Source organism: Zootoca vivipara, chromosome 3, assembly GCF_965207765.1.
Source record: "Zootoca vivipara chromosome 3, rZooViv2.hap1.1, whole genome shotgun sequence".
In the NCBI taxonomy this organism is placed as follows: domain Eukaryota; kingdom Metazoa; phylum Chordata; class Lepidosauria; order Squamata; family Lacertidae; genus Zootoca; species Zootoca vivipara.
In genome coordinates, this window is record NC_142586.1 from 77,954,467 (window position 1) to 77,982,414 (window position 27,948).

At 41.0% G+C, this 27,948-nt stretch overlaps 1 protein-coding gene across 1 annotated transcript; it reads right to left on the reverse strand.

The window, feature by feature from the left end:
- Nucleotides 1–1,317: 1,317 nt before the first annotated feature.
- Nucleotides 1,318–27,925, reverse strand: LOC118081834 (kinesin-like protein KIF28). Its single transcript, XM_088666503.1, has 23 exons — nt 27,728–27,925; nt 23,824–24,015; nt 22,528–22,731; nt 21,969–22,004; nt 20,680–20,904; nt 19,894–20,048; nt 18,902–19,013; nt 17,609–17,676; nt 16,766–16,908; nt 14,984–15,105; nt 12,579–12,669; nt 12,035–12,089; nt 11,156–11,279; nt 10,801–10,945; nt 9,996–10,114; nt 9,004–9,111; nt 8,300–8,574; nt 6,775–6,909; nt 5,905–6,071; nt 4,251–4,357; nt 3,670–3,820; nt 2,148–2,335; nt 1,318–1,621 (listed from the first exon to the last, which is right to left on the reverse strand). The coding sequence occupies exons 1-23, from the start codon at nt 27,779–27,781 to the stop codon at nt 1,460–1,462; spliced, it is 3,138 nt and encodes a 1,045-aa protein (XP_088522629.1). The 5' UTR covers nt 27,782–27,925; the 3' UTR covers nt 1,318–1,459.
- Between the last annotated feature and the right edge of the window lie 23 nt (nt 27,926–27,948).

Genomic DNA, 27,948 nt, shown 5'->3' on the forward strand with positions numbered 1-27,948 from the left:
GCAATAATCCACTGTCATTTTTAGTAGACCATGAAATGGAACTAGAATACCAGTTAAGTCCCTCTTTTAAGGCCAAATTACAGTTAGGGTACTAAGGGTATTGCATGTAACAGCAAGGGCCCTTTTGTGTAAATGAGTTTCTGCTTTTCCCTTCTAGCTGTTCTAGCCTCCCTTCCACACATTGCTACCTTCAGGAACATGGGGCTGTTTTAAGGAACATAAGAGGACATCCAGGTGGCGGTTTGTTTTCTGATCCACTTTTCACTATCAGTTGGGGGGGGGGGGAAACTGTGCCACCCCAAATAATGTGACATGCTGCTTAAAAATAAAATTTTGCTAAAACTGAAGCATAGGATCACCCATACCCCAATTACATTCCCAAGTGTTTTTCAATTAACTAGCAGGAAGTGCACAGGGCTGCCCAGGTATTTTTAGAAACCAAAAAATACTGTGATTTTTAAATGGCTCATGCATTTTGGACCAGTGCCACCAAAATTCAGGTGAAGTCATATTTTGGTCCACCAGTTGGAACAAAATTGTGCCCAGCACCCAAACAGTGACAAAGACCCCCACCTCAGGAACCCTTGTGCTTTGAGTTTCGTGACAACACCTCAAGAGGCAGAAAGCCTAGATCAATAAATGTCACACCAGTCACATTTCAGTCCACCACTTTGATTCAAAATGGTACCTGGTGTTCAAATAGCGGTATAACCTACTACCTCCCACCTAAAAAACCCTCGTGCCAAGTTTGGCACCCCTATAGTGAGAAGCGTCCTAACATAGAGAACAAACACGTGGACAAATGACTCTTCCAAATACTGATCAGTATTCCAACACTGCTTATTCTGAATAAGGCATTAGTGCACAAATTTGAAAAAGTGTATAAACATTCCTGATGGAACAATTCCTCCTATGTCTGTGTGAGAGGAACACTACAATGGTCAATGGAACTCTCACTCTCCTGCCACAGACACAGTACAATGCCTGAAACTGTTCAGAACTGGCAGACCCATAGCTGTTTCCCATCTACTTCTCAGGACCTATGAGTTACAGCAGGAGTAACTTACATACAGGGAGCTTAGGAACACTTATGTAGAGATATCAATGATACATAATGACCAGCACATTCTAATGCTCTCATGCACTATTATTTTCTTACATTTCTATCCCACCTTTCTTCCATCACGGAACTGAGGGTGGTATATATCTGGTTCCCAAGGTGGTCACCTACCCAGGCACTGACCAGATCCTGACCTGCTCAGCTTCAGCAAGGGGATGGCCTCAAGTGCCTTCAGATCATATCCTGGAACTAGATTCTTCCCCTCTTGCAGCTGTGTCCAGGGTGGGTCTGGTAAATACATAAGTTGTCCTCTTCATTTGTAGTGACACAAAACAACATATGCTTTAGCACAGTTAACAATTATACTGAAACACTACTGTTTTATTTCGTACAATGACTTCATGGTTTGCTGCAACCTAGCCTCTCCCGTTTCTTTTTAACTATCAAAGCAACATCATTTTTCAGTTTACTTATACTTGACTCAAGCTGCTCTCCAAAGTCCTTTAACATATGTGACTGTCTCTCAGCAAAATGTCGAAGTAGTTGCACGTTATCTTCTTCCTGGAAATGAAATACAGAAGCTGCAGTGTGAAAAGGAAAGAATAGCTTACACCAGCAAATGGGCAACTTAACTCAGCAAGGAAGAACACACCCGAGCAACAGTTAATCCTAAATGTGGGGTGAACTATGAAGGCAGTTCTACAGCTTTATTCAAAAGCTCTTCTAGTCTTGACAATGGAAGTAAAAGAGGCACACTCTGCATTCCTATGTCCCAGTTTCAGCCTTCGTAAATAAATAAACCCTCTCATTGGAGACAAGGTGCATGTGCCCTGCAATATAATACATTTACAAGTCTGGAAAACAATAAGTACTTCATTATTTGGCTCCTATGTGTGAGGAACACTTGAGCATTCTTAGAGCTGTAGAATTTAGAGAGCAGTAAAAGAGGAAAGTTAAGTCCTGGGAGGGTTTTCTCCTGGTTCACTGTAGATGTTTTCAAAAGGATTGTAATGATTATTATTTTGGGGGGAAAGAATTAAAGATAGATTCAGCCTTTCTTTTTAAGAATCAGATAAGATATATATACCGGAGCTCTGCAGTGCTTTATTTTCAAAAACTGGCCTCTGATCACATTCATATTCTGGTAGAAGGCTTTGAGGGCTTTGGCAAATTCTGCATCGCAGCTCATCCGAGAATTGCAAACTGGGCGAGAATCTTTTGATGGCGATTGAATTACCTTAGCAGCTTGGGGTTTTGTAGATTTTAAGATCTTACCTAAAACAAAGATGTGAAGATTAGTATCAACAGACAGTTAAAAGGAAAGAGCCACTTGAGGCCAGAATTTTGGTGTTCTTGCTCCCCTCCAGCAATCTGTACAAAACTGTATGCGAAAGCTAAACGCTCCATACTCCATACTCAGATTCCTGGCTTTCACTTACAGCTCTATTCTCATCTTCACTTCCTCTAAAAACTTTTTTAAATTTGAAGTTACTAGCAGACTTTTGCAGTCAGGGGCAATGCCAACTTCCTGTCCTGAGTTTCAATCAATAGATGTAAATAATAATAATCCTGTTTTTGATCATTTATAATAACCAGAACATCTTGCACAACACATGTAAATCATTTTTACATAGATACAGCAATGCATATATTAATGCAAAATTTGTTTGAGACCTTGAGGTGGGCCACTACTACAATAAATCAAGCATGATAATCTCACCTGAAACCTGCCATCTGTCACCTGTTCCAAAATGCATTAAAGTAAATATGAGCAGTTAATGCTCTACGGCTGCAATTCTATGGCCCTGGGAGGGCATGCAAGAGGACATAGTATACACTGGTACTCCCTTCTCCTACATAAGGGAGGGGAACCTCCCTTCCTGCTACCAAGGAAACCTCCAACACCTGAGCCTACCAGCATTGGAGCTCTGACACCTGTAGGCCCAGTAGTGAGCATGTCACAGGGAGAGTTTGGAGGAAGAACCAGATAATGGCTTTAATCTGAAGGATCCAAAGTTGCCTCAGCCACCTGACATGTTTCCAAACCAGAAAGACACTTAAACTAGCTTAGGAGCTGATGTAAATATCTCTTGTACTCAGTTCGACCCTGTTGGAAAGAGCCCAGCAGGTCTCAGGGTATGGAATTAAACAGCCTTCAGTCCCCACCCCACCCCCAGGATTGCAGTCGAAGAGTGTCAAATTTAACATAATTAAAACAGAAGTAAAGGGGGTTGTGTGGCACTGTGGTCTAAACCACTGAGCCTAGGGCTTGCCAAACGGAAGGTCGGCAGTTCAAATCCCCGTGACGGGGTGAGCTCCCGTTGTTCGGTCCCAGCTCCTGCCCACATAGCAGTTCAAAAGCATGTCAAAGTGCAAGTAGATAAATAGGTACTGCTCCGGCGGGAAGGTAGACGGTGTTTCCGTGCGCTGCTCTGGTTTCGCCAGAAGCGGCTTAGTTATGTTGGCCACATGACCCGGAAAAACTCTGCGGACACACGTCGGCTCCCTCAGCCAGTAAAGCGAGATGAGCGCCGCAACCCCAGAATCGTTCGCAACTGGACTTAACTGTCAGGGGTCCTTTATCTTCTTAAAAGGGGTCAGGTGCTTACTTATATGGGTTTCCATCTCGCACGCTTTCAATTTATCCTTCAGAAGTACATTTTCTTCCCTCAGAGCTCTGTTAATATCTCTAAGCAGTTCAGTCTCGTGCTCTAGGTTTAACAGCTTTTGGTAAAGTTCAGCTATCTGGTTTTCTGTGTCCTAAAAATAGAAGAAATTCTTATCACAAATAAGTGTGTACATATGCAATAATTCACATGGAAACGGGATTGGTTTCATGGCACATTTGGCCATCATATTGCTGCATACCCTCCAGCTGTCCCCATGTACAAGGAAAGCCCCTATTCCCTTGAATTTGTCCCTAGTAAATAGTTATCACTTTTTTGTCCCTAAGTTTGTTTCTGGGGTTTTATATGTTTATGTTTTGGTTTTTGTTAACCTGAGTTGGTAAATCTGCCATTCTTTGGGTTTCAACACTTTCCCTAGATCTCTTTCCATTCTCAACGGCAGTGGGAAAGCAATTCATGTTAGCAGCAAAACACACCTGCCATATAAGCTACTGTACATGAAATTGGGACACTGTTTGGTTATGATCTTTGACCATATGCAAGAATACCAAAAATACACTTACCAGACTGGTGTGTCTCAGAACCTCAGCTCTGGGATTATCAATGATAAAAGAGTTCTCCCTTGTTAATGCCATGTCTTGCCGAGAGGAATCCAGTTGTGCACATCCTTCTGAATTATTGGGAAGATATTGCCATTATAGATTATACCCCCCACATTCCCATTCTACATCACTTTAAACATTGGTAACAAAGAACAGCATGTTCCTAGAAAGAGCATCATCAGCCCCCCCTTAATTACCCCTCTTTCCCCTAAAGCTACCTTATTCTGCTTCAGGTGTCTGCTGCCACTCCACTCCTGTCTAACATGTGCCATTATGATACTGCACATGCAAGGTATCCTAGGGAAACAAGGGTGCTGGATACAGGTGACAGCATCTCCTGGGAGAACAAGTGCACTAGACTAGTGACTGGTCCTAGGTGGGGTTAGAGTGTGGCTGCTGAGTAATGTAATTAACTCTAAATACTTTAAATATAAGATAGGTCAAAGCCGTGTAGCTGTCGTGGTCTCACAATGAACAAGCAGAATCGGCCAGCAAGAGTTCAAAATGTTTTGTGTCAATAGTTCAAAGTGTAAAGAAGAGCCAGAGGGATTTAAACTCAAGGTCTACCTAGCATCTTGCATAACTGAGCACTCTTTATTCTATCATAAAGAGCCCAACTACACAGAATCAAGGTTCAGGGCTAAAATTCAGCATGACCTTACTTGCAGCACCACAAAGATGTCCAAACCTTCAATTCAGTTACAACACATACCAGAGATTAACATTAAAAGCAGGGGTGAACTGCCAATCACCTGATGTCAGATGATGTGGTGCTTTGAAGCCTTGATTGTCAGGACTTCAGAATGTAGCATGGGACTGTTTGAAAGCCCTTTTACAAACAGCCCCATGCTGCTGTGTAAACATGGAAAAGCTGGAGGTTCAAGGAGAAGTGCAGGGCAGCTTGAAAGACCTTTTGCTTTCACCATGCCATAGTCTGCTGCTTGTAATGCAGAACAGCAACTAAGAGCACAGTGCCTGAGAGTTGAATCAGGCAGTTCTGGTTTGACAAGACAGTCCAATATACAACAGGGTGATTGGTGAGTAGGGGAATAAAGCTGATAGACTGTGGCAACGGAGTGGAGGAGAGGAATGGAAATAAATTCTATACTGTAAAGAACTTCATGGGGCAAGGAAAGGGAGTTGGCTGTTGATTACAGCTGACTAAAAACGCCAGGGACATTTCCAGACACTGTCCAACAGGAATGGGAAAGAGGAAGTGCCATGAGTTGGACACCACAAAGATTTTTGAGACAGTAGGTGGAGAGACAGGAGATGGTGGAAATAGCCAGGGGGACGAAATGACTCAAGGTATGATGAAACAAAGGTTTGCTTGATTGTCCGTGAGGCAGCTTATGGCTTAATAAACTATTATTGAACTGTGGTTTAATGAGATGCACATGCCATGCCACTACAAGTTGGAGTAAGCAAGCCTAGGCAAGAAGGACCAATAGTTTGACTTCGTACATGGCAGCTTTATGTATTCATGACTATGTTATCTTTCCAAACAATACTGGAAAACAATGTTGTTCCATTTGCAAGCCATGCTTTTAGATACAAAGTACTGAATATAAATGTGTATACATAGCTTTATCAAGATAAAAAATCAAAAGCATACCTTGAAGCCCCCACAAATCAACAATTAGAGCATTTTTCTGCAAATAGTTCAAAAAATCATGGGACATATTAAGGGTTGAAAATTTTACTAGCTCTTCTATCTTCAGGTTCACATTTTTCCAAACAGGCTTTGTGTATAATGAGCATGGGAGATCATAAAATTTATATCTAAAATAGTAAAACAAACGAACACCCAATTAAAAACTAAGGTCTGTGTCCAAAGAGATCAACTGCTTGAAATAACAGAAATATGACAATCTTGAAGCAACATTTCAAGGTTAGATTTTCCTTCCTACTTATTAATTGTCTTGCATGCTCAATAAATTTCATGAAATGGTTTCTTAATTTCTTCATGAGAGTCATTTTTAATACTGTTTTTCGGCAAAAAATGTCACAATTTCCCAAAAACACATTTCCCTTGAAGATATCTACAACACAGTTCTAATCTTGACTACTTGAAACAACCTAGCAGGCCACTGCATATGATGGCTAGTGCTGATGAGAAGTAGAGTCCATTAACATCTGGAGGACATCATATTGGCTACTCCTGGTTTACAGTGCTGTGCAATACTAGGAGTTGAAAAAAGCACAGGCTGATCCTGCAACAAACCATGGAGTTGCCGTGGAGATCATTATAATCTATTATTTATAAAGCTAAATTATTTACTAAATCAGCAGCAACAGAAAAGAGACAAGCAAGTCAAGAATGGATTTAAGTGCATAACTGAAGAAATTCAGATACCCAACATTATCTGAAAAGATTACTATCTTGGGTAATGTTTACATGCAAAAGAAAACTCAGTTGTGAAATTGTTATTCACTCCGAAGAGCCAAACAGAGTATTTCACAGGAAGCTTTAAACTAAAAATACCCAATCTGAATCCCTCTCTGTGCCACTTCTTTTATCCATTTGACTCCAAGGCATTGTAAAATGTGAATTTGGAAATCAATTCTTTTGCCCAGCAATTCCAAAGGATCAATGACCATATCATCCTCTCCAAAGGCTCTATTTAAAAATAAAATGGGGAAAATGGAAATTAATATGCAAGATGGTAGTGATTTTGATCTTATTTGGATGTAACTCTAAACCAGCACTGCGCTCTGGACTATAGAGCTAATTAGGTCCAGCAAGGGTCCCAGTCTAACTCGCAATACAGTTTCTCCTCAAACCATACCCATTTCTCCCACACCTGATGTGATAAATGTCATCAGATGTAGGGCATGTAAAGATCATATTGGAACTTAAAGTATACCTTGAATCAATCAACTGATCAGTGCTGCCCAAGCCCCACTGATATCAGTGATGCTACGGAGTTGCTACACAGGCAACTGAGTTTGCTCTCAGCTTGTCCGCTGATCAAGTCCAAAGCTAGTTTAATATAGACCAACAAAGAGATAAGGTAAGAGATAGTAAACCTGTGGCCTTCCAGTTGTTATTGGACCCTATCTCCCATCAGCCTTAGCCAGCATGGCTGATTGTCAGGAATTATGGGAGTTGGTCCAACAGCATTTTGAGAGCCATAGTTTCCCCATCCCTGGACAAGGTTAAAACTGATCAAAGTATGACTCTGCTCTATGGCTTGGAGTTGAAAAATGCTGCACAGATGTCAGAGGCAGGACTTTGTTGGTGATGGCCTTGCACTTGTGGATCTCATTCCTTGTGGAAATCCATATGGCTCCATATCATTAGCTTTGTTTAAAATAGATTTTTATTTCAATCTGCAACTTACTCATTGCCATTTTGGGCCAATTTTTACAGTTTAATGGGTGAATGTTTTAAACAGATGGTTTTATTTGTTTTATTTCACAACTGTGCACCGCTTTGTGAGGGCTATTATGCCCAGAATAGTGGTTTGGAAATATTTATAAACAAATGTATAATAAATTAATACCTAGTCAGACTTCAAATGTTCTCTGTCACAGTTATAATTTTTATCTGCAAGCTTCAGAAGAGGCAGTAAGAAACAGGGTTGTCAAGTTTCTGCCTCAAAGTTGTTAAATGTATAGGCATGTTTCCTAGGCAGTAGGAAAGATACAGCCCCTCCCCCCGTCTTCTGCCCATCACTCCATCAGCCTCTGCCATCCTAAAGTCATGTCTGTTGTACAACAAATGGGAGAGGAAAGCAACAGGGCTGGCAAAGCAGTGAGGGGAGCGGAAGGCACAGCAGCTGCATAATTTCTTGGTGTATCACAGGTGTGGCTGACCTATGCCCCTCCAAGTGTTATTGGACTATAGGGCTCCATCAGACCATGGCCAATAGTAGAGGATGATGGGAGTTGTAGTCCAACAGCGCCTAAAAACCCACAGGTTAGCAACCCCTGTTTTAAAGGTAAAGGCATAAATCTTCAAGTTATGCCCAAGTAGTCTTTCAAGAAAACAAACAGCAGATACTCACCTGCCATTTGGAGAGCATGGAATTATACTGATAAGTATGATGGCTTCCTCCATTCCTTCAGAATTTAGGAGTTCTGTTTGTTCCTCAAGTTTCATGCAATAAGCAAGGGACTGGAGCCAGATGTGAGCAGATCCTAAATGGATTACTTCTACGGGATCCCAGAATGGATCACTTTCTTTGTCAACTTGCACATCTTCTCCATCTAAGAAACGCTGATAGAGCTCTTCCATTAAAAACTTCCTGTTGATGAACTTGGGTTTTGACCAAACCCATATCTAGGGAAATGAGGTGACTTGAATTATTCTAGTCATAATGACTGATCTCTGTCAGCCTAAAGTGTAATAGTTCACTTGGGAATCATAAATGTTCCATATAAGTATAAAGTTGATGAAAAGAACACCAATGAATATCAACTTTATACTTATCTGGAACATTTATGATTCCCAAGTGAACTATTGCACTTTACACTGACAGAGATTAGTCATGTTTGTACACCATTGAATGTATGTGTCAGGTCATTGCATTTGCATAGATATTTTGTTATTATTATTTACACTATTGCAAATAATATATTTAATATTTTTCACTGTCGATTGCCACCACTTTCTGTTTTTTGTTTGGTGTAAAATAGAATAGCCTGTGAAGCTATCACCATAACCTTTCTCAATACAACTTGCCATAACGAATGGTTGAGACTACTTTACCTGGTTTGTAAATTTGTGTGCCACTTTAACAATGATCTCCTTTTGCAGATCATAGCCTCTAGAGTCAGAGGAAGCCAAATTTTTCACTTTCAGTTCCAAAATTAGGTCCTGTTTTTAAAAAAAGAAACCACGCCTTATCAAAAATGTTTTTCTGTAGCTGACTAGCTTTCAATTTAGAAAGCTAAAATAGACAAATGTCTCAAGAATCATTAAAATCAGGTATATATGCAAATCACTATACTGCAAATTCCTTTTTAATGGTATAAGAGGTAGATGACATAAAGAGTAGGGTGTTAATAGGTAAGATAGATAAGCTCTCTCACAGTTTAAAGACTTGGACTAAATCACAGCAAAGGGAGTTGTCTTGCAAAAAAGAAAAACAGGGAGATGGCAAGTAGTTCTTGTGGTTGCCTTCTCCTGTCTAATAATGTAGTTTTATTTTCTAGGAGAGACAAAATCATAAATTGTGATATTTCTGAAAATGGAGAAAAATTCCACCATCTTCCACCAGCGGGCTTCCACTATCTCCCCCTCAAAAAAAAAAAAGTAGGCCTCATCCTGCAACATAGTACAACGTAGTATATATTGAACAATGCAAACAATATAGCCCATCAAGGGAATGTAGCTATGCAGATAGCTGCAGCACCAGCACGGGCTGGAGGCCCAAACACAGAGAGACAAAAATCATCAAAGGCACTGGACAAGTTAGTCCAACCCCTGAACACACTTTCAGGAACATATATTGTTAAATGCAGCCCCTCTCTATTGTAAGAGGCATTCACTTTATGTACTCCTTTTGTTTCACCATGTAGTACAGGATTGAGAATTAGGCTTGCAAGCTTTATTCTCCGCCCTACAGGAGGAGCCTTTTCTCCTGAAGAAAATAAATTTGTTATTTCCATGTGATGATCTCTGGTTTGGACACACAGAATTACCCAACAGGTGTACTCCAGACTTTCGCCTGCAGTAAACAATGGCACATGCAAACTTACCTTCCTCAGCTCCACACTCATTTGATTGGCTTCAGCAACCAAAGGCATTAACTTAAGATAATCATGGAACACAGCAAGGACGCTGGGATCTGGCTTGCCATCCTTCCTGTTTGCAGCACCTTTGGGGGGGGGGGAAGCACCTTATCATCAAGTCTAGACAAGAGCAGTTTTCATGGCTATGGCACGAGAAATAAATGAGTAGGTTATTGAAATTTCAGCTGCTGTGCATTGTTGAAACATACAATAATCATGGTAGATTAAGATTGGTTGAAGTCTTAGAACTGTACTAATTGGCAGGGTTGGACTACCCAGAAAAATATGGACATTTATAGCACAAAGATACATCACTCTGATTAAAGGAAGAAAAAATTGATGCCTATGATGCAGAACAGTCATGTGAGCTGGTGACCAACCCAAGTTAGGAAGTGAGCAAAAACAATGAGAGGTTTAAAATATGAAACTGAAACTTGAAGTATTTTGTTTTTTGCTAATTTTATTAATATATTTCAAGATGTATTTTCGGCTACTTTATTTCTTGCATTCCTTTTTGGGGGGAGGTAGGGGGTGCCTTCTTTTGGGAACTGCACTAGGGCCCCCAAACACCTTAATCCAGATTGGTTCATAGCATATTAATTTAGCACCATGTTTAATTTGTGTTAGGATTAATATGTAGACCATAGCCTTCAATCAAGTTATCAGGGTAGGTAGCTTACCATAAAATATTAAGGTGTAATAAAATAACAAATAAGCGAGGATCAACAAATCTAGAAAAGCAACAAGAAAACTAATATATTATAATGCTTACCAAGTTTATCTACACTGAAACCTTCTGCTGCTGCCAACTCTGACTGAATGAAATCATAATCGTATCTGGTCAGGTCCTCGCTGTTACGATCTGAAGGTGGTCCAATGTAGAGGTATGCACTATTTGACCCCAAAATAATACGGTCCTGAGGGATTGAGTATACAGGGCTTGCTGAAAGCCTTTCTACTGCACAATTGGTTGTAAAGCATTATATTTAATTATATTTTCAGAGCCTGAAAGCTGTCTCCAGAAACCTGGTCTTTACACAGCAAAAGTTAGTGTAATAACTAAGAAACTGAGCTATATACACAGTACACCGAAGCACAGGGAAATGGTTAACAAACAAAGAACTTACCAGATGCTGCAGTTTAGTTTTCACAGCAATGGGGACACCATTAACTATGACTTTACACTTATCCCGAGGTGTTATAGTAACTTTACCATCAGCATTTGTGAATGTTGCATGCTTATCCAAAATGCTGAAAGACAGTTGTAAAGCAAGCTATTCAAAACCGTGACAGACATCTTTCACTGCACCACCAGACTAAAATTAGCATTGCTTCATTTCTAGTAAAAATAGGGAAGGAGAAGTAAGGCACCATTTGGAATAAGATGTAAGGAGAAGTGGACGGGAAGGGTCTCAAGCTCAGAGTCCAGATGCTTTCCATGACACGGGTCCTAAGCTGGATCCTTCACATCTCCAATTAAAAGATCTCAAGGTTCATTAAAAAATCTGCCTAAAACCTTAGAGAGCCCCTACCATATGGAACAAACAGTTAGATGGGTTAGATAGACAAATGGTTATTAATATTATGTACTTTAATGCAAAAGTAGGCATTAAATAGGTGTAAAACCCCAGTTACGATAAGCAGAGGAAATGAGATCCCTTGTGTGTTTGAGGCTGCATTCAAGTTTGTTTGGCATTCCCACTTCTCAACCATGTAAACACAGGACTGGTGGTTATATGACCCTCACTTATAGAAAAGGCCAAATGATCCAAAACAAACTAAGAGAAAGCAATAAATTAAATCCACATCAAAGTTTTGAATGAAATATCTTGCAATGTTAGACAGAGCCTTAGTGACAGGGACAGGTAATAATTTTAGTAAGCATCATCTAGTAGTATATTTATCGTTTCTATCTCCCTCCCAACTAATTATAATCAAAACCAAAAAAAAGTTACAGCATTGTTGATGTAATTTCCTGCAGAAAAGGAATAAGCTCATCTACATACCCTAAACCTCGGAGAGTTATTGCATTTGAGGATGATTGACCAACATCCGAAGAACCTGAAATAAAATGTTTCCTGTGTAAAGTTTGCTTTCGAAAAGTGTGGTGAACATCTTTTTTACGGAGTATATAAACACGATTCCCTGTGAAATGCTTAAGACAAGAACAATCTGGGTGGCTAGCAATGAGCTTATTTGGGAGATATAATTGCATTTGGTTAATTTACAAAAAGAAAAAAGCTTTATCAATATGCTAGACAATAAATTAGAATAAGGTATACATTTAAAAGCATACATAACTGAAATTATACATATTAATCTCATTTTAAGCATTTGTATGCAGTTCCATAACTCAATATCCTTTGATACGCTGCACTACTGAATTACCCTTTCTTCCCTTCCATCTAGTCTCCCCAGTGGTAAACGTTTTGTTTGCAACCTCCTTGGAAAAGGACTCACTTGTTTTGGTTACATTACTCAGATGTGTAATAATATAAAATGGATCACCCACCTGAGCAACACACATTTAGCACTTAAACAAAATAATACCGTCTTGAATGAAATATTTGAGAACGCCTGAAAGCTGAGGGTCTTCATTGATATTCACAAGATAAGGGCATGTCTCCATCATCCATCTTTCCTGTGGAATAAATGAAACCTTATTTCAGCACACTCTTCCAACTAAATGACAGCCAACAACACATGTGACACATGGCTTCCAAATAACTAGTCTCTTCTTTCCAGAGACTGCACCTGCTATCATAAACAAGGCTAGCAATTCTTCCTCTGATGAAAAATTTAGCTACTTTAATCAAAATGCTCAAGGTTAAATGTAAGAATAGGTAAGAATTCATACAAGACATAGCAACTGTGTGGCTACCTACCCCCCCCCCCGGCCCCCGTCAGTCTGTCACTATTATGTTTCTCAAGATTAGATAGTAATTGCATGGGACTCCTTGTTCCTATATTTTTGGTTCCTGATAACTAATAACACTGCCCCATGACCAAATACATGTTTCTGCAGCTATCAGCAACAGAGAGGCCTTTTTCGCAATTGCTGTTTCCCATACGCCTGCATGTATTTTAAATTTGTTGCACCCAGTCCCCATATGAACTGACCTGGACCCTGCAATCATCACCTGAGGCCCTTTTTCATTTGCCCCCTCCACAAGAGGCCCAGAGGGTGGCAACATGAGAAAGGACAAAATCAGGTGGTAGTTACTTGTTGGTAGAATGCTCTCCCTAGGGAGGCTTGCCTGGAGACATCATTCTACAGTGGTACCTTGGGTTACAGACGCTTCTGCTAACCCAGAAATAGTACCTCAGGTTAAGAACTTTGCTTCAGGATGAGAACAGAAATCATGCGGCCTTGGCATGGTGGCAGCAGGAGGCCCCATTAGCTAAAGTGGTACCTCAGGTTAAGAACAGTTTCAGGTTAAGAACGGACCTCCAGAATGAATTAAGTTCTTAACCAGAGGTACCACTGTATCTCTTTAGATGTCAGGCAAAAGCTTTCCTCTATATCTAGGCCTTTGGCCTTTAACTATCCATGTTTTTAATGTATTACTTTTCCCTCTTAGTTTTAAGTAACATGTGGAGTTTCTTCTTTTTCTCTTTTTTTTGTTTGTAAGTAACTTTGGATTACCCTGGGCAAGATACAGCAACTAACTAATTCAATTAATAATAATAATAATAATAATATAATCTTCCTTCAACACTGTAGTCCTATAGAACGATATTTTCTCAGCACACACGCTGCAACATTTTATAACCAATATTCCAAGGGTTGCATATTTGCTGCTATGGAGGCTGCTATGAGAAGCATAAAAAGGTACCCCTGACCGCGGACGACTCTGGGGTTGCGCACTCATCTCACTCTATAGGCTGAGGGAGCAGGCGTTTGTCCACAGAGTTTTTCCGAGTCATGTGGACAGCATGACTAAGCCGCTACTGGCGAAACCAGAGCAGCACATGGAAACACCGTTTACCTTCCCACCGGAGTGGTACCTATTTATCTACTTGCACTTTGACATGCTTTCAAACTGCTAGGTGGGCAGGAGCTGGGACCGAACAACATGAGCTCACCCCGTCACGGGGATTCGAACCGCTGACCTTCTGATCGGCAAGCCCTAGGCTCAGTGGTTTATACCACAGCGCCACCCGCGTCCCTTATGAGAATCACAGCTGTCTTATTAATATTATCAGCCATTTCTCACCACAATCCAATATGTTCTTCAAGTTGAAGGTGCCAACCTGTATTGTAGTACCTTCCTACACCAGCAAGAGCTCTCTCAGTCATTTCAATAGGAAAGGAAGTTTTGTGCAAGCATCCTTTTTTGCATGACGGGGTGCCCTCTCCCTTGAAATTAATGGGGAAGCCTGCTTGCACAAGACTCCAAGTACATGGTATATAGTCATGCTAATTAGGTACATATTCTTTTAAAAACATTCAGAACAGGACGGCCTTTCTGAACCAGATCAAATGAACATTTCGGGCACAGCTTTTCAAACTCTGCTTTGCGACACATTAGTGTGTCGGCTGCAGTATGTAGGTGTGTTGCACGAACACTCCCAGCGCCCCTCCCAGAGCTGGAAAGGGGTTAGTTTAACCTCTGGTTTGCTAGTAAAAATGAATTACTGTGTCACAAAATGATGCATGTCTAAAAAATGTGTCACCAACATGAAAAGCTTGGAAAGCTCTGGTTTGGGGTGTATACAAACCATACATTTAAAGTACATAGCTTCCATCAAAAAATCCTGGGAAATGTAATTTGCCTCTCAGAGCTATAGTACCCAGCACCCTTAAACTAGTTTTCAAGATTCTTTGAGAGGAAAAACAGAATTTAACTGTATAGTCCAGCACTTTGCTCCAACAATTGCTACTTTAAAAACACTGGAAAGCTCTCAAGCTGAGGAATGATGGAGATGGACATCCAGTGTCCAGATGTCTTGACCTGAGTTACTGCAGCATATTGCTGCTCCCATTCTTTCCGGGCTTCTTCCAGGCGATACTCCCAGGTAGCCTGAATGGCTTGAATCCGCAGCTCATTTTCAGCTAGCAAACAGCGAAGCTCTTCTAGAAAGAATAAACAAAACAAAACTAATTACGGATGCAATATGAAAACAAATGAATTCTCCAAATGAATTCTGCGGTACCTTCAAATGAATTCTTTAAGCCACCCTGAAATAGCAGGCTTGAAATACTCAGATATTTATGATTCTTATATATTCCGTAACTGAAACAAACAGTGCTTGAGCACTAGTGAAATATTTATAGCCAGGAACTTTAGTCATATGTTCAAGTGCTTCTATCCTACCAGAAAAAAAACTGATGAAAGGTTTCTGGATGTACAGTATTTTACAACCCCTAATTTATGCATATTGGAGATCCTTGAAGTAACTTTGGCTCACATTACCTATGTCATGTGGTAGGCACTGTATTACAAATGTTGTCTACTTATAAGATCAGGTATAGAGTATTTTATACAGTATTTCAAGGTCTGCACTGCTTGCAGAAGGAATAATCCTTTTCAGACTGAGGCTCAAGCAGCACCGATCCTGTGAGGTTCAGCGTGTTTTTAGCTTTAGGGCGGGGGGGGGGTGAGGCCATTTGCTTCAGGCAGTGCATCTGACCGCCTACCCACCCCCACCACTGCTGCCAGCCTCACTGTTGCCCTCACAGCTGGCGCTGCGCCTTTACTGCCGCTGTTGCATTGTAGCAGCAGTGCAGGCACAGTGACAGGTGAGGGTACAATGTGCGGTGACAGAACTGGCACCAGTGCAGGCACAATCACACGAGCAGAAAGGGGGAGGGGACCTGAATCTGCAGGGGTGCAGGGCTACACTGAGGTCCACTCACGAACAAGCACTACAGGGAGAGGTGGAATAGCTACCAGGCTCATGTTTACAAGCAAGCAGGCTTACTTGGTGTCAGTAGTGTTGCAACGGTGCATTACAGCGCTGCTGCTGGGTAAAGCCCGTGAGTGAAACTGCGGGGGAAATGGGGGAGCTGGCAGCTGCAGGAGTGCTGCCACAAGGGGGCAGGCAAGATGCCAACCCCAGTGGGCCCCAAATGCCTCAGCATTTAGCTCTTGCGTGTGAGTGACCTGTTTCTAAGACAGGTATAACATACCTAGCTCCGTTCACCGCCTTAATGCACTCCTGATAGGTTCATTCCCTTAACAACAATGGGTTGGATTCCAAGGACCGCTACAGCCCTCTCCACCACCTCCTTGAAATCTGCTCCTGAGGGGCTGGGTGACCTCCTGAAACAGATGGTAGGTCCTCTGTGGGGCTGTAGTTAGAGGGTGGGGTGGGGAGTGTGCTAAAGAGAGTGTGCTTGAGCTAGATGCCTCAAAACCCAAGCCTTGCCACTGTGTATAAGTCTCTCAGAAAAGGAAAACAGTAGAAAAGACAGCAGAATGGTAACACGAGGTCTTCTAATACATGGGTAGGCAAACTAAGGCCCGGGGGCCGGATCTGGCCCAATCGCCTTCTAAATCCGCCCCGCGGACGGTCCGGGAATCAGCGTGTTTTTACAAGAGTAGAATGTGCCCTTTTATTTAAAATGGACCTCTGGGTTATTTGTGGGGCATAGGAATTCGTTCATTCCCCCTCCCCAATATAGTCCGGCTCCCTACAAGGTCTGAGGGACAGTGGACCGGCCCCCTGCTGAAAAAGTTTGCTGACCCCCGTTCTAATACAATAAATGTGGTTTCTTTCTCGAGAATACTTACTTGTTTCATCTGCTACCGTTTTACCAGAGTTTCCAAGGCCTGACAATCTGGACAACAGATGACAATTCTCTGCCTTCAGCTCATTTATTAGTTTCGCAGTTGGACCTGCATTTATCACAGCTTTGTTCTTTATCTTTTTGGTTCTTTCAGATAAAAAAAAAATGGGGCGGGGGGGGGCACGACGACTATTATTGTGCTGTATAGCAAAAGCAAATGAAATAATCAAACGAAACATACCCCCACCAAGATTCAGTGGCAATTTGGAGGATGCAAAAACGATAGTCATGGCAACATGATTTGTTGTGTGCTGTAAGGCCCTGGTTTTCTCTTGTAAGATAATAAGCAGCCCAGCCCAGTTCTCTTTCTCCAGACAGTGAGAAAAAACACATCCCAGTCTCCCTTGAACTGCTTCCCCTCCTCAACACTCCCTTTTCCCTGGGCTGCAGCAAAGGATTGACATGAGATATAATTAAAACACAATAATGACTTAATTTCCAGAGGGGTTCCCATGTTACTTTTTGCTGCAAGACTAAGACAAAGTCTTGTGGCAGCTTGAAGACTCACAAATTCATTATGACTTAAGCTTTACTGGAGTATAGTTTACCCTATCAAATGCATGAAACATTATTATGAGTTGCAGATAAATATACACCCAGGATTGAACAAATGCACTTAGAAATAAACGAAATGTAGAAAACTGCAAATGGTAATAATTAAATTCTTAACAGTGGCTATTCACAAAAAAGTAGTCAATCCCATATAATGCTAATGATTATTTAATTTCTTGCTCTCCTTTGAAATCCATTTCAATCACTTCTCTTATAGGATGTGGAAACAATATACCTCTCAGCATATCGCAAAGTTGACAGGGTCTCCTCATAACACATGTCTGCTGGACTAATAGCTGCAATCTGCAAATATGTTAAAGGAAAAGTTTCTTTTCAGTTATTTGTTCTCTACTGCGACTACTACCATACTAACAGAATATGAATTGGTAACTGGGAGACCTCTTAGTCAAATAAACCCCTCAGATAAATGTTGATAACAGAATACAGTGGTACATCTGGTTAAGAACTTAATTCGTTCCGGAGGTCTGTTCTTAACCTGAGGTACCACTTTAGCTAATGGGGCCTCCCGCTGCTGCCACACAATTTCTTTTCTCATCCTGAGGTAAAGTTCTTAACCTGAGGTACTACTTCCAGGTTAGCGGAGTCTGTAACCTGAAGCGTTTGTATCCCGAAGTGTTTGTAACCTGAGGTACCACTGTACTGTAAACAAACAACAACAAAAAACAGATAGCAAGCCATGCTGCTCCATTGTGGGGGTGCATGGGTGGAGAACTTCCAAAATAATAAGTAGAGAAACGTTTTTAGGAACAACCAAACTAGCAAACAAACTTTCTAAAGCAGAAAGACTTTGTGGCTTTAATTTCATGCCAACTTTCGATTTGCTCCCTGTCTCCACCTGCCCTGTTTTTCTTCACATTCAACTTAATGCAGAGTTCTGAAAAACATGAATGCTTAACACATTTTTGTGTGACATATGGGCTGGTCGTAATTGCCTTACTGCATATTTTGGAGTTTGCATTAATGTTTCCACATGGCCCCTGTGTTCCAAGAATGGCTTTGACTGCACATAATACAGGAGAAAGCGGTTTTGCGAATCACTAATGTAGCCTTTGGCAACCTGTTGCCTTCTAGTCGTTTTGTATTACAACTCCCATCCTCCCCAGCCAGTATGTGCTGTAGTCCAAAACATTTGAAGCTTTACAGGTTGCTGAAGGCAGCACTAACATGACAAGACACAACAACCTCTTTACTTTACCTGCCAAGATAACAGCTTAAGAGAATCTGGCTCTGAAATTCTAAATGCCTCTCTGTGATTGAAATGGGGCGACCGGGGGGGGGGGGGGAGAGGAAAATATATGCAAATACAGTTCAGTAGCCAGCATACAACTCCCAAGTAGCCAGTGTCTCAGATTTTTTTCAGTCCTTTTTACTGCACCCAAACAGCAAAGAACACAGAATTATGTACACCATCTCAAATGTGTTTACAGAACAAGAAACTACACATTTTCATCTTCTAGCGGGGGAAATTGCTATAATTTACTAAATTTACCCAAAAAAATAGCTTTACCATAATAGTTCTGCTATTTCCTCCCAAAGCAGATTGCAAGAGTTTTGTAAGAACTGAATCTCTATATGGGACGTGCAATACTTTCTTCCCTACAGCAGCCTCAGCCAGGGCACTAGAAGAACAATAAATGATAGAAGGGAAAGAGAGTGAACAGGAGATTTATTTCTTTAAAATAAATCAATCATACATCTGAGTACCATATTCACTGAATATGTTGCAAAGCTAAAGAGCACAAGAGTTTCTATTTGTTAGTGTTACACAGGATCCCCAAACTAAGGCCCGGATGCGGCCCAATCACCTTCTAAATCCGGCCCACGGATGGTCCGGGAATCAGCATATTTTTACATGAGTACAATGTGTCCTTTTATTTAAAATGCATCTCTGGGTTATTTGTGGGGCCTGCCTGATGTTTTTAGATGAGTAGAATGTGTCCTTTTATTTAAAATGCATCTCTGGGTTATTTGTGGGGCCTAGGAATTCGTTCATATTTTTTTCCAAAATATAGTCCAGCCCCCCACAAGGTCTGAGGGACAGTGGACCGGACCCCTGCTGAAAAAGTTTGCTGACCCCTGGTGTTACATATGAGAATTAGTCATTTAAGGTCACTAGATGGGATGTGGGCTGATGTTCAGGAAATGCTATAAAAAAGTGGCAATACTTAAAAAGTTTAATATCCCAAACAATACATTAAAATATTTATTTTTCAAAAACATCCCTTAAAGGAAGTTAGCAGACAAGTGAGATTCTCTTATCTCTGAAATAAGGGCGTACTACTTAGGGAAGTTTCTAAGTTTGGATTTCTAAGACTGGAAGCTTCGCATATATATTTACTGTAAGGATTTTAAAAAATATATCATATGTACCTGGTACTTTAAAGACTAATGAACAAAAAGATAGGAGCCTGCCCTAAGATGCTTATCATCTAATTGAAAGTTATTATTCATGCAATACCCAACGGATGGTTAGGTCACTTCACAAAATCTATTTTGTACCTGATAACATTTCCTAAGGTGGTCAAACTTAGATTTACACGTGACCCTTCCCTCAGCCTGTCTCCTTCGGATCCTGATGATTTTTGTCTTTCACTTCCAGCCAAGTCTACCAGATTTATAATGGATTGCTTAGTGATGTCTTCTCTAAGAAAAATCTACAAGAAGCAGCATTGGGGAAAGGAGAGAAGGGGAACTTCATCAGTGCAAGTCTTTTAAGTTCTCCTCCTCTCGACCGACATTTGCAGAGGAGACATTACTCCTGGACTCAGCACATCCAACTACAGTACATGCTTCACAAGTTGATAGGGCTCTAACCAATCAAAGCAAAATTCTGTTGGCTTAAAACAAAATAAGTAGTATCCCAAATTTCAAAACATGCAAAACAAATTCTTGAAAGGGCAAACCTAACCCAAAAGATGTTGCAAACTGTTTAGTGGTTCTAGAATCCCTCTCTCCCCCCCCCCAAGTCATTTTTCCTTCTCCTGTCAACCATGGCAGGGGCCTGCTTAATGTTATTGCTTAACATCCAAGCCAATGATTTGACAATGGTGTGCCACAAGCCAAGTCCACAAAATACCAGATAGCAGCTCAACTTTCAGGTCTTGTCCGCATGTACTAGAAACTCTTGCATGTGCCACAGGGTCACTATGCATGGCCTATTAAGGTAGTCCTTTGTTTTGATGGTCTACAATATATCTATGGAAATAGCACAGACCTCACAAGGAATCCAATGCTTTAAGATCTCTCTGCATACATTTGGCCACACCTAAAGCGTTTTGTACATACCTGTTTGAACTGAATGGTGATGACCATGTGAGAGCGACTGCTGGTGGTATTCATGCTGGTTGAAGCAGTGGTTCTTATTTTGGTACCTTGTTCCATTAGCCTCTCAATTTGTGCATAACTGTCACAGGGCACCAGTTTCAAGCCATCCACATAGAAGCCTTGCTGTTGATCTTCCCGTAACTTGAGTCCACCCCGCTTCTTGATTTTAGAGAGCAAGTCTATAACCTTGGATTGCAAACAAGTGTCTTATCAGAGTAATTTTTTATTGAAAAGAACGGGAGTTCCTAGCAAGATTTATATATATATACAATTGTGCATATAATTAGGATTAATTGGCAAAAGAACAGTATATTTCAGAAGTATTTTTTAAAATACCTGCAGTAATGCTACAAAAACACATCAAATAATCTCATTCCTGGACAAAAATAATTGCACCCTTGCTACGTGTAGCTAGAACACAGGCCCATTTCATGGTTTATAAAACAATTGCAACACTGTGTTGCAACAAGTTGGCAGGAAATAAGGATACTCTCGAGGAGTCACGTGATCTGAAGTAAACATGTGCATATACATGAGACATAAATACAGTATTTGTGCATGTACACTGTGTACATATGATTCCCCCCCCAAACATGGTGCCCATGCTTCCCAAACTATATAGAACATTTACAATATACATATTTTTAATACAGGTAATAACATTCCCAATAATAGCCATCACACTTGTAGGATATACTCAACACTTTTCAGTTAAATGTACATGACTGAGACTGCCAGTTTGCTATAAAGTCAATTCATTACTCAGCTAACACAAGGAGATGGACTGCTTACAATGCATCTGATACCAACCTCAAAGAGGATGGGGCTTGTAGATTAAAGGGGGAAATATTATGTATACATAATATGTATTATGTATACATATGTATACATATACGTATACATATGTATACAAGCCTGTGGAAGCAGCAATATTTGAAGAATGAGAATCCGGCAGTTTAGTATAGAAATTGTTTCTCACCTCTCACCCAAAGTGCTATTAATCTGGCATTACTTCTCTAAATATTGGCCCACACAACACTGAAGGTAGGCTACTTAATACTTAAATATGCAAGATTGGTGCAGTGTCACATGACCTGGGTGTAAATGACTGGGTTTATTTTTGAAATATTAATGTCTTTCTGAACAATTTTCAAGTTCTCTGCTATTAGAAAACATCCTTCCTTGTATAGGTTCTAGGGGAGAAATGCTGAAAAATAAAAAAATGAAACAGTGTCATTTACTGCAATTACCTGTTCATTGTAAATTTCCAGCATGCTAAATGTAACCTGCAGGTTGAACAGCAAAATACAAAAAGTCACCGTTTCTACTATGAACAGTTTAAAAATCAATTTAGCAAAATTCAGCCATTTCATATGCCAATCTGCATTGAGTGCACTGAGCCTACTCAGCTATAGTGGTTTTTCAACTCCCTCCACAACCAGTTTCTCTCTTTCTTATTGCATTTTATTCACACTCTTGATTTTTTTAAAAAAAGATCAACTCTCAACAACATACTAATACATCTTATAACTTTGTGATTTCATACACACACCCATTATAGAAATTATAACTTTTTTGTCACTAGAATCTTTACATGATTAATCTCTATGGGTTTAGCTACTCAGAATCACTCCTTTTAGGGCCTAATCTGTATCATCCTTCATTCAGCACCATGACAAAATATGTTTAGGTTTACATATATACACCCCTGAAACACAAAAACTGCAATGAATATTGCCCAAATATAGAGTATGTTTTAGGCATCCAGCAACGCTGGAATTTACAAACTTTTATACAACTTGAACAAACCTGATATTGCTTGTTCTGCTCTTGGTTTTGAATTGTTTTAAAGAGCTCTTCACACACCACTGGGATTATGCCTCTGTTTGCGCCATATCCAACCATGGAATAGCTCTTCCCTGAGCCTGTCTGACCATAAGCCAAGAGGGTAGCATTGTAACCTTGCCAAGCGCTGTCTAGAACTCCCTGCCCAAGGTCACGAAAAACTTCCTTCTATAATGGGGTTCAAAAAAATAAATAAATCTAAGAAAGATTTATAAGAAAACACAAATAAGCTGTCTAGTGCACATCTGCATAGGATCTTACTTGCCTGCTCCAGTGCTGCCTTAATATCCAGGCTCAGAAATGTAAGAAGAATGGTAACCGGTACGACTTTTCATATGCATGTGAGTTAGTGCAACTATTTTGGGAAAGGTATTCACAGAAATAAGCAAAATCATAAACCAGAATATACGATGTAATCCATGCCTAGGTTTATTATTAGGTTTATTAACAATCTTCAACATAACCTATTACACAAAGAACATATCATCTTTCTTCTGGTAGTTGCAAAAAAACTGGAAAGGACTTGATCACTTACACATCACACAATGGAAACAGAACGTATGGACAATTGTTTTATCTGAGATACTAATAGAGTACAAGCCCTGAATGACATATCTGATATGGATTATTTTTAAAAAAGGCACTCCTTTATAAAATATTCAAATGAACACTCTGATCGCTGGCACCCACCAACTGCACACATAGACTTAAGAGAACATTTGATGCATTAGTCTTCTGTTCTGGTGAGAGGGAATGGGAAGGCAGGGGAACAAATTATTTTGATAATGCTTATGTTTGTGTTTTCCTTGAAAATCAGTAAACTCTTTGAAACAGAAATGTGAGGAAAATAGTCCTCAGTACCAGAATAGATGCCAATGTGTGTGTGTACAGTGTGCGCTGTTGCACACACTGGGAAGGACATTTTACTTCTTTTGGTGGCAGCCCCTTGGATATCATGAAGCACTGCAGGTATGGATAGGTTGGTCTTGGTGCACTGACCATATCAGATACTCCAAAAAGTTCAACAATAAGGTGCTCTAACACTGTGCTCAGAGCAATGACAGTTGTAAACATGCAACCCAAGTGCAAATGTGAAAATCTAGGCAAAGGAGCTGGGTTTTTAAATTCAGAACTTTAGTTTTCTTACTGAATCCAACCTCTGCTTTACCATCCTGTGAACTGGTCCTAGTGCAGAATGAGTAGTTGTGCTTTTAGCATTGCACTGCAAAAAAATAAATCACCGTATGAAATGCATTTTACCTGTCCCGCATATTTGCTGTTTGGCCCAGCTGAAATGAGCTTGCCATCTTGGTCCTTTAAAAATCCATTGTGTGACCAATACGCCAGGTCAAAGGTAAACGTTTTTACATGGCTTGGATTCTTAGGATCATGTATGCTTGTAGTGCTGCAGTTCATAGAAATCACACATCTGCTGCCTGCATTCTTCTCTCTCTATTGAAATTTTAAAATTCACATTAATATTTAAAAATTAAAATTCACTCTCAAGAGTGGTTCAACAATTCAACATTGAGCTGAGAATTGTAGCTCTGTGGGAAAAATAAAGACAGTAAGAGCTGGACAGTGTTCTCGAAGCTACGAACATGAGTTTGACCAAACTGCGGGAGGCAGTGCAAGACAGGAGTGCCTGGCGTGCTATGGTCCATGGGGTCACGAAGAGTTGGACACGACTAAACGACTAAACAACAACAAAGAGCTGTTCGGCAGTGGAATTTGCTACCAAGGAGTGTGGTAGAGTCTCCTTCTTTGGAGGTCTTTAAGCAGAGGCTTGACAGCCATATGTCAAGAATGCTTTGATGATGTTTCCTGCTTGGCACGGGGTTGGACTGGATGGCCCTTGTGGTCTCTTCCAACTCTATGATTCTATGATTCTATGAAATAAGGATCTCCTGACAACTCTCAGCATCTTTACTGTTCCCAGGATCGTCTGGGGGAAGCCGTGCTTGTTTAATGTGGCATGATACTGCTTTAAATGCATAGTACAGACAGGGCCTTGTTCAACATTTCATCTATACTGCACATTTCAAATGGTCATTTATAATGTATCACACACTACCAGAGATCTTTGAAAATGTTAGATTTTCATATAATGGAGTACCTCCCATCACTATACACATAAATACACACAAGGGCCCTGCAACACTACAATCCAAAACCCAGTCGGGCAGCAATGGGGCTGCCATTGCATCTTTGCTGCTCACTCTGCTACAAAGGCAGTGTGGGAAGGCAAATAGCTCCTCCAACCTGGAGCTAGCGCAGCAATTGAGCCTGATGACATCAAGTGATGACAGTGGGCTCAACTCAGTTCCTCACTTCTGGAATGCCCTGTTTGAGAGCTTCCTGCTGGCATCATTTCTACCTGTGGACAGAATGAAGAGCTCTGTGCCATCAGAATACTTTCACATCAGAGGCCAGCAGGGCAAGGCAGTGGGATGCCTCTGTCCAAACCTCCCATAATAATAGTATCATAGAATTGCAGAGCTGGAAGGGACCAAGAGGGTTATCTAGTCCAATCCCCTGCAATGCCAGAATCTTTTGCCCAGTGTGGGGCTTGAACCCACAAGCCTGAGTCTCAAGCTCTACCAACTGTGCAGTTCTCACAAAGGGGGTTTAGATGGTTTCCCAAAGAAGATTGAGGGCAAAAAATATATTCACATGCTAAACCAGGCATCCCCAAACTTCGGCCCTCCAGCTGTTTTGGACTACATTTCCCATAATCCCTGACCACTGGTCCTGTTAGCTAGGGATCATGGGAGTTGTAGGCCAAAACATCTGGAGGGCCGCAGTTTGGGGGTGCCTGTGCTAAACTATCCAAAAATGAAACACATCACATTTATGTTCCAAATTTACTTAGAAGTTAGCTATATTGATTGTAATAAGATCCATGCATGCTTAAAACTGCAAGCTTAAGCAGCAATTATGATTCTGTTTCTTATACTGTACTCACGATCTTTTAAGTGCTGCTAAAAAAATGAGCAATTTAGAGGAAGTTGAAGCTTAATGCCTGCATTAAAATGTTGTGGGATGGGGAGGGAAGTACACATCATCACATCCTTATGAGACCTATTCAGGAGTTCAGAATAAGGCTTAAAACTTAAAAGTAATCATGCCAGGAGAGAAGCATGCTTGAGCAGAGACTTGGAAGAAACAGTAAAGAATGGATTTTGGACATTCAGAGTTAAATATGAAATGCTTTGGTGATATCAGTAAGGACATTTCTGCCGGAGAAGACCTTGGGATCTTTGCCTCCTGTGAAAAGCTGCTTCCAGATTGGGTTGCTGATGATGGGATTCAAGATTAATTAAAGCCGATGCAAAGCAGAGAAAGTAGAAGTTTTGCACTGCAAGTGTGGCTAATTTATCTTGGATCAGAGGTCTGAATTCACTCTCGGACAACCCTCTGGAGGCCACATGCCGGCAGTCACTTTGAACAGATGGTGGGCAATGGATAGGAATATAGGAAGTGGTCTTACCATTGGGTCCATCTAAACCCAACATTGTCTACACTGGCTAACAGCTGCCCAGGGTTTGTAGGGAAGGGTCAGTGTGCTCATGCATACCCTCCTGCGCCTCATATGCTTACTTAAGCATTGGTCAGAATGCCTCAAGACAGCTTCATATCTGTATTCAGTCTGAAGTATCTCCATGTGAGTCACATTTGCCTCACTTCTATTTTCAAACCTTTAGGAGACTGAATTGCTCTAGGAAACTGAAGAGGTTCGGTACTATGCATGCTATCAGCTGAAGTGAGGAAACCAACTGTGAGGGTGAAGGTTTTGTTTTGTTTAGGTTTTGTTTTGTTTGGCAGCAACAGAGCCATCTCTTTCCAGCTTCCACCCGCCCCACCCCCAGGCAATATCCATGTTTGTTTACGTCACTCCAGACAGCAGAGACAAGCTTTTAGAGCAGTGGTCAGCAAACATTTTCAGCAGGGGGCCAGGACTGTCCCTCAGACCTTGGGGGGGTGGTGGACTATTTTGGGGGGGGATTAATGAATTTTCTATGCCCCACAAATAACCCAAAGATTTTAATAAAAGGGCACATTCTACTCATGTAAAAACACTCATTGTCCATGGGCCAGATTTAGAAGGCGGTTGAGCCGGATCTGGCCCCCAGGTCTTAGTTTGCCTACCCGTGTTTTAGAGAGCCTGGCTTTGCCCCATTGAAAAGCTGCATGACTGACAGGTGTCCAACAGGTGCAGATTGGGAAAAGCTGCAGCTGTTTACACACTTGCTTGTCATACGCATTTAAGAAAGCACAGAAGCCCTGGCAGAATGAAGTAGATGACTTTCAGGCCTAGGGCCAAATGGATCCATTAACTGTGAACCAAAAAGTCATGTTACTCCCCCACCCCACAGAGTCCATGCAGTAACAGCAGCCTCTTGCAAATATTAAACTAGCTTTTTACAAAAATAAAAATAACACAAAGGCAGAGGAGAGTTCAGGGTCCTCAGGAAAACAACACTTTGGAATCAAGGGACTATGCTATGTTTCCAATGTTACAACAGCAATACCAAGGGCAAATCAACACTGGTTAAAATTAAAAATGTGTAATAAAAAATGTGACACCAGCGGGCACGGTAGAGCAGCAATCCGCCGGCAATGGGAAATTGCAGAAAGCTATACTACTTTTCTTTTTTACAGCATTTTTATATATCAGTGTAGATCCAGCCTAACTCTAAAATGGTTCCTTCTCCTGTTAGTTACAGTAAGATAAGAAAAGCAACCTCAGCTAGATTCTTACTTTTATAGGAAACCTTAAGGACCTATCAACATGCATACGAAGAGACATTTTCACAAACCTGCCTGAACTAGCCAGACATGCCTACCATGCCCAGAGAAAGGCACACTGAGATCCAAGCCAGGCCTGATTTGCTACATGAACGACTTACAGTACTGTGTATGAAGGACTGGTAGCAGGGCAGCTGTTCCAAGCATCACTCTCCCCTCTCTGCACCCCCTCCATAGCAGATGTTTTGCCCTCTAAAAAGTGTCACCATTATCGGAAGGGCTCCTTCCTCACCTTACCAAGTGACCCTTCCTCTTTTCTGAAATGTAGTCCCCAGCCTCTCCCATCACCAACCACTCAGCTGCCCCATTGTGATCTTAGGCCTGAGTTTCAGTGAAGACAAAACAAGTTACTAACCTTACTGAAAGGTCTTACGCGTACTGCCACTTTCACACTGTCTGAACTGGGCATGCTTCTGCCGCTTTAACGCTTCCAAGGAATTCAGAAACAAACAGAGTGCATCGCTCAAGTTTTATCTTCAGGACCTTGTTTTGGAAAAAGAAAAGGGTAGAGTGGATCCTAATACAGCTGCTACTTTGTTCCTCAATTATTTATGTGTCCACTCATTACCTGAATGT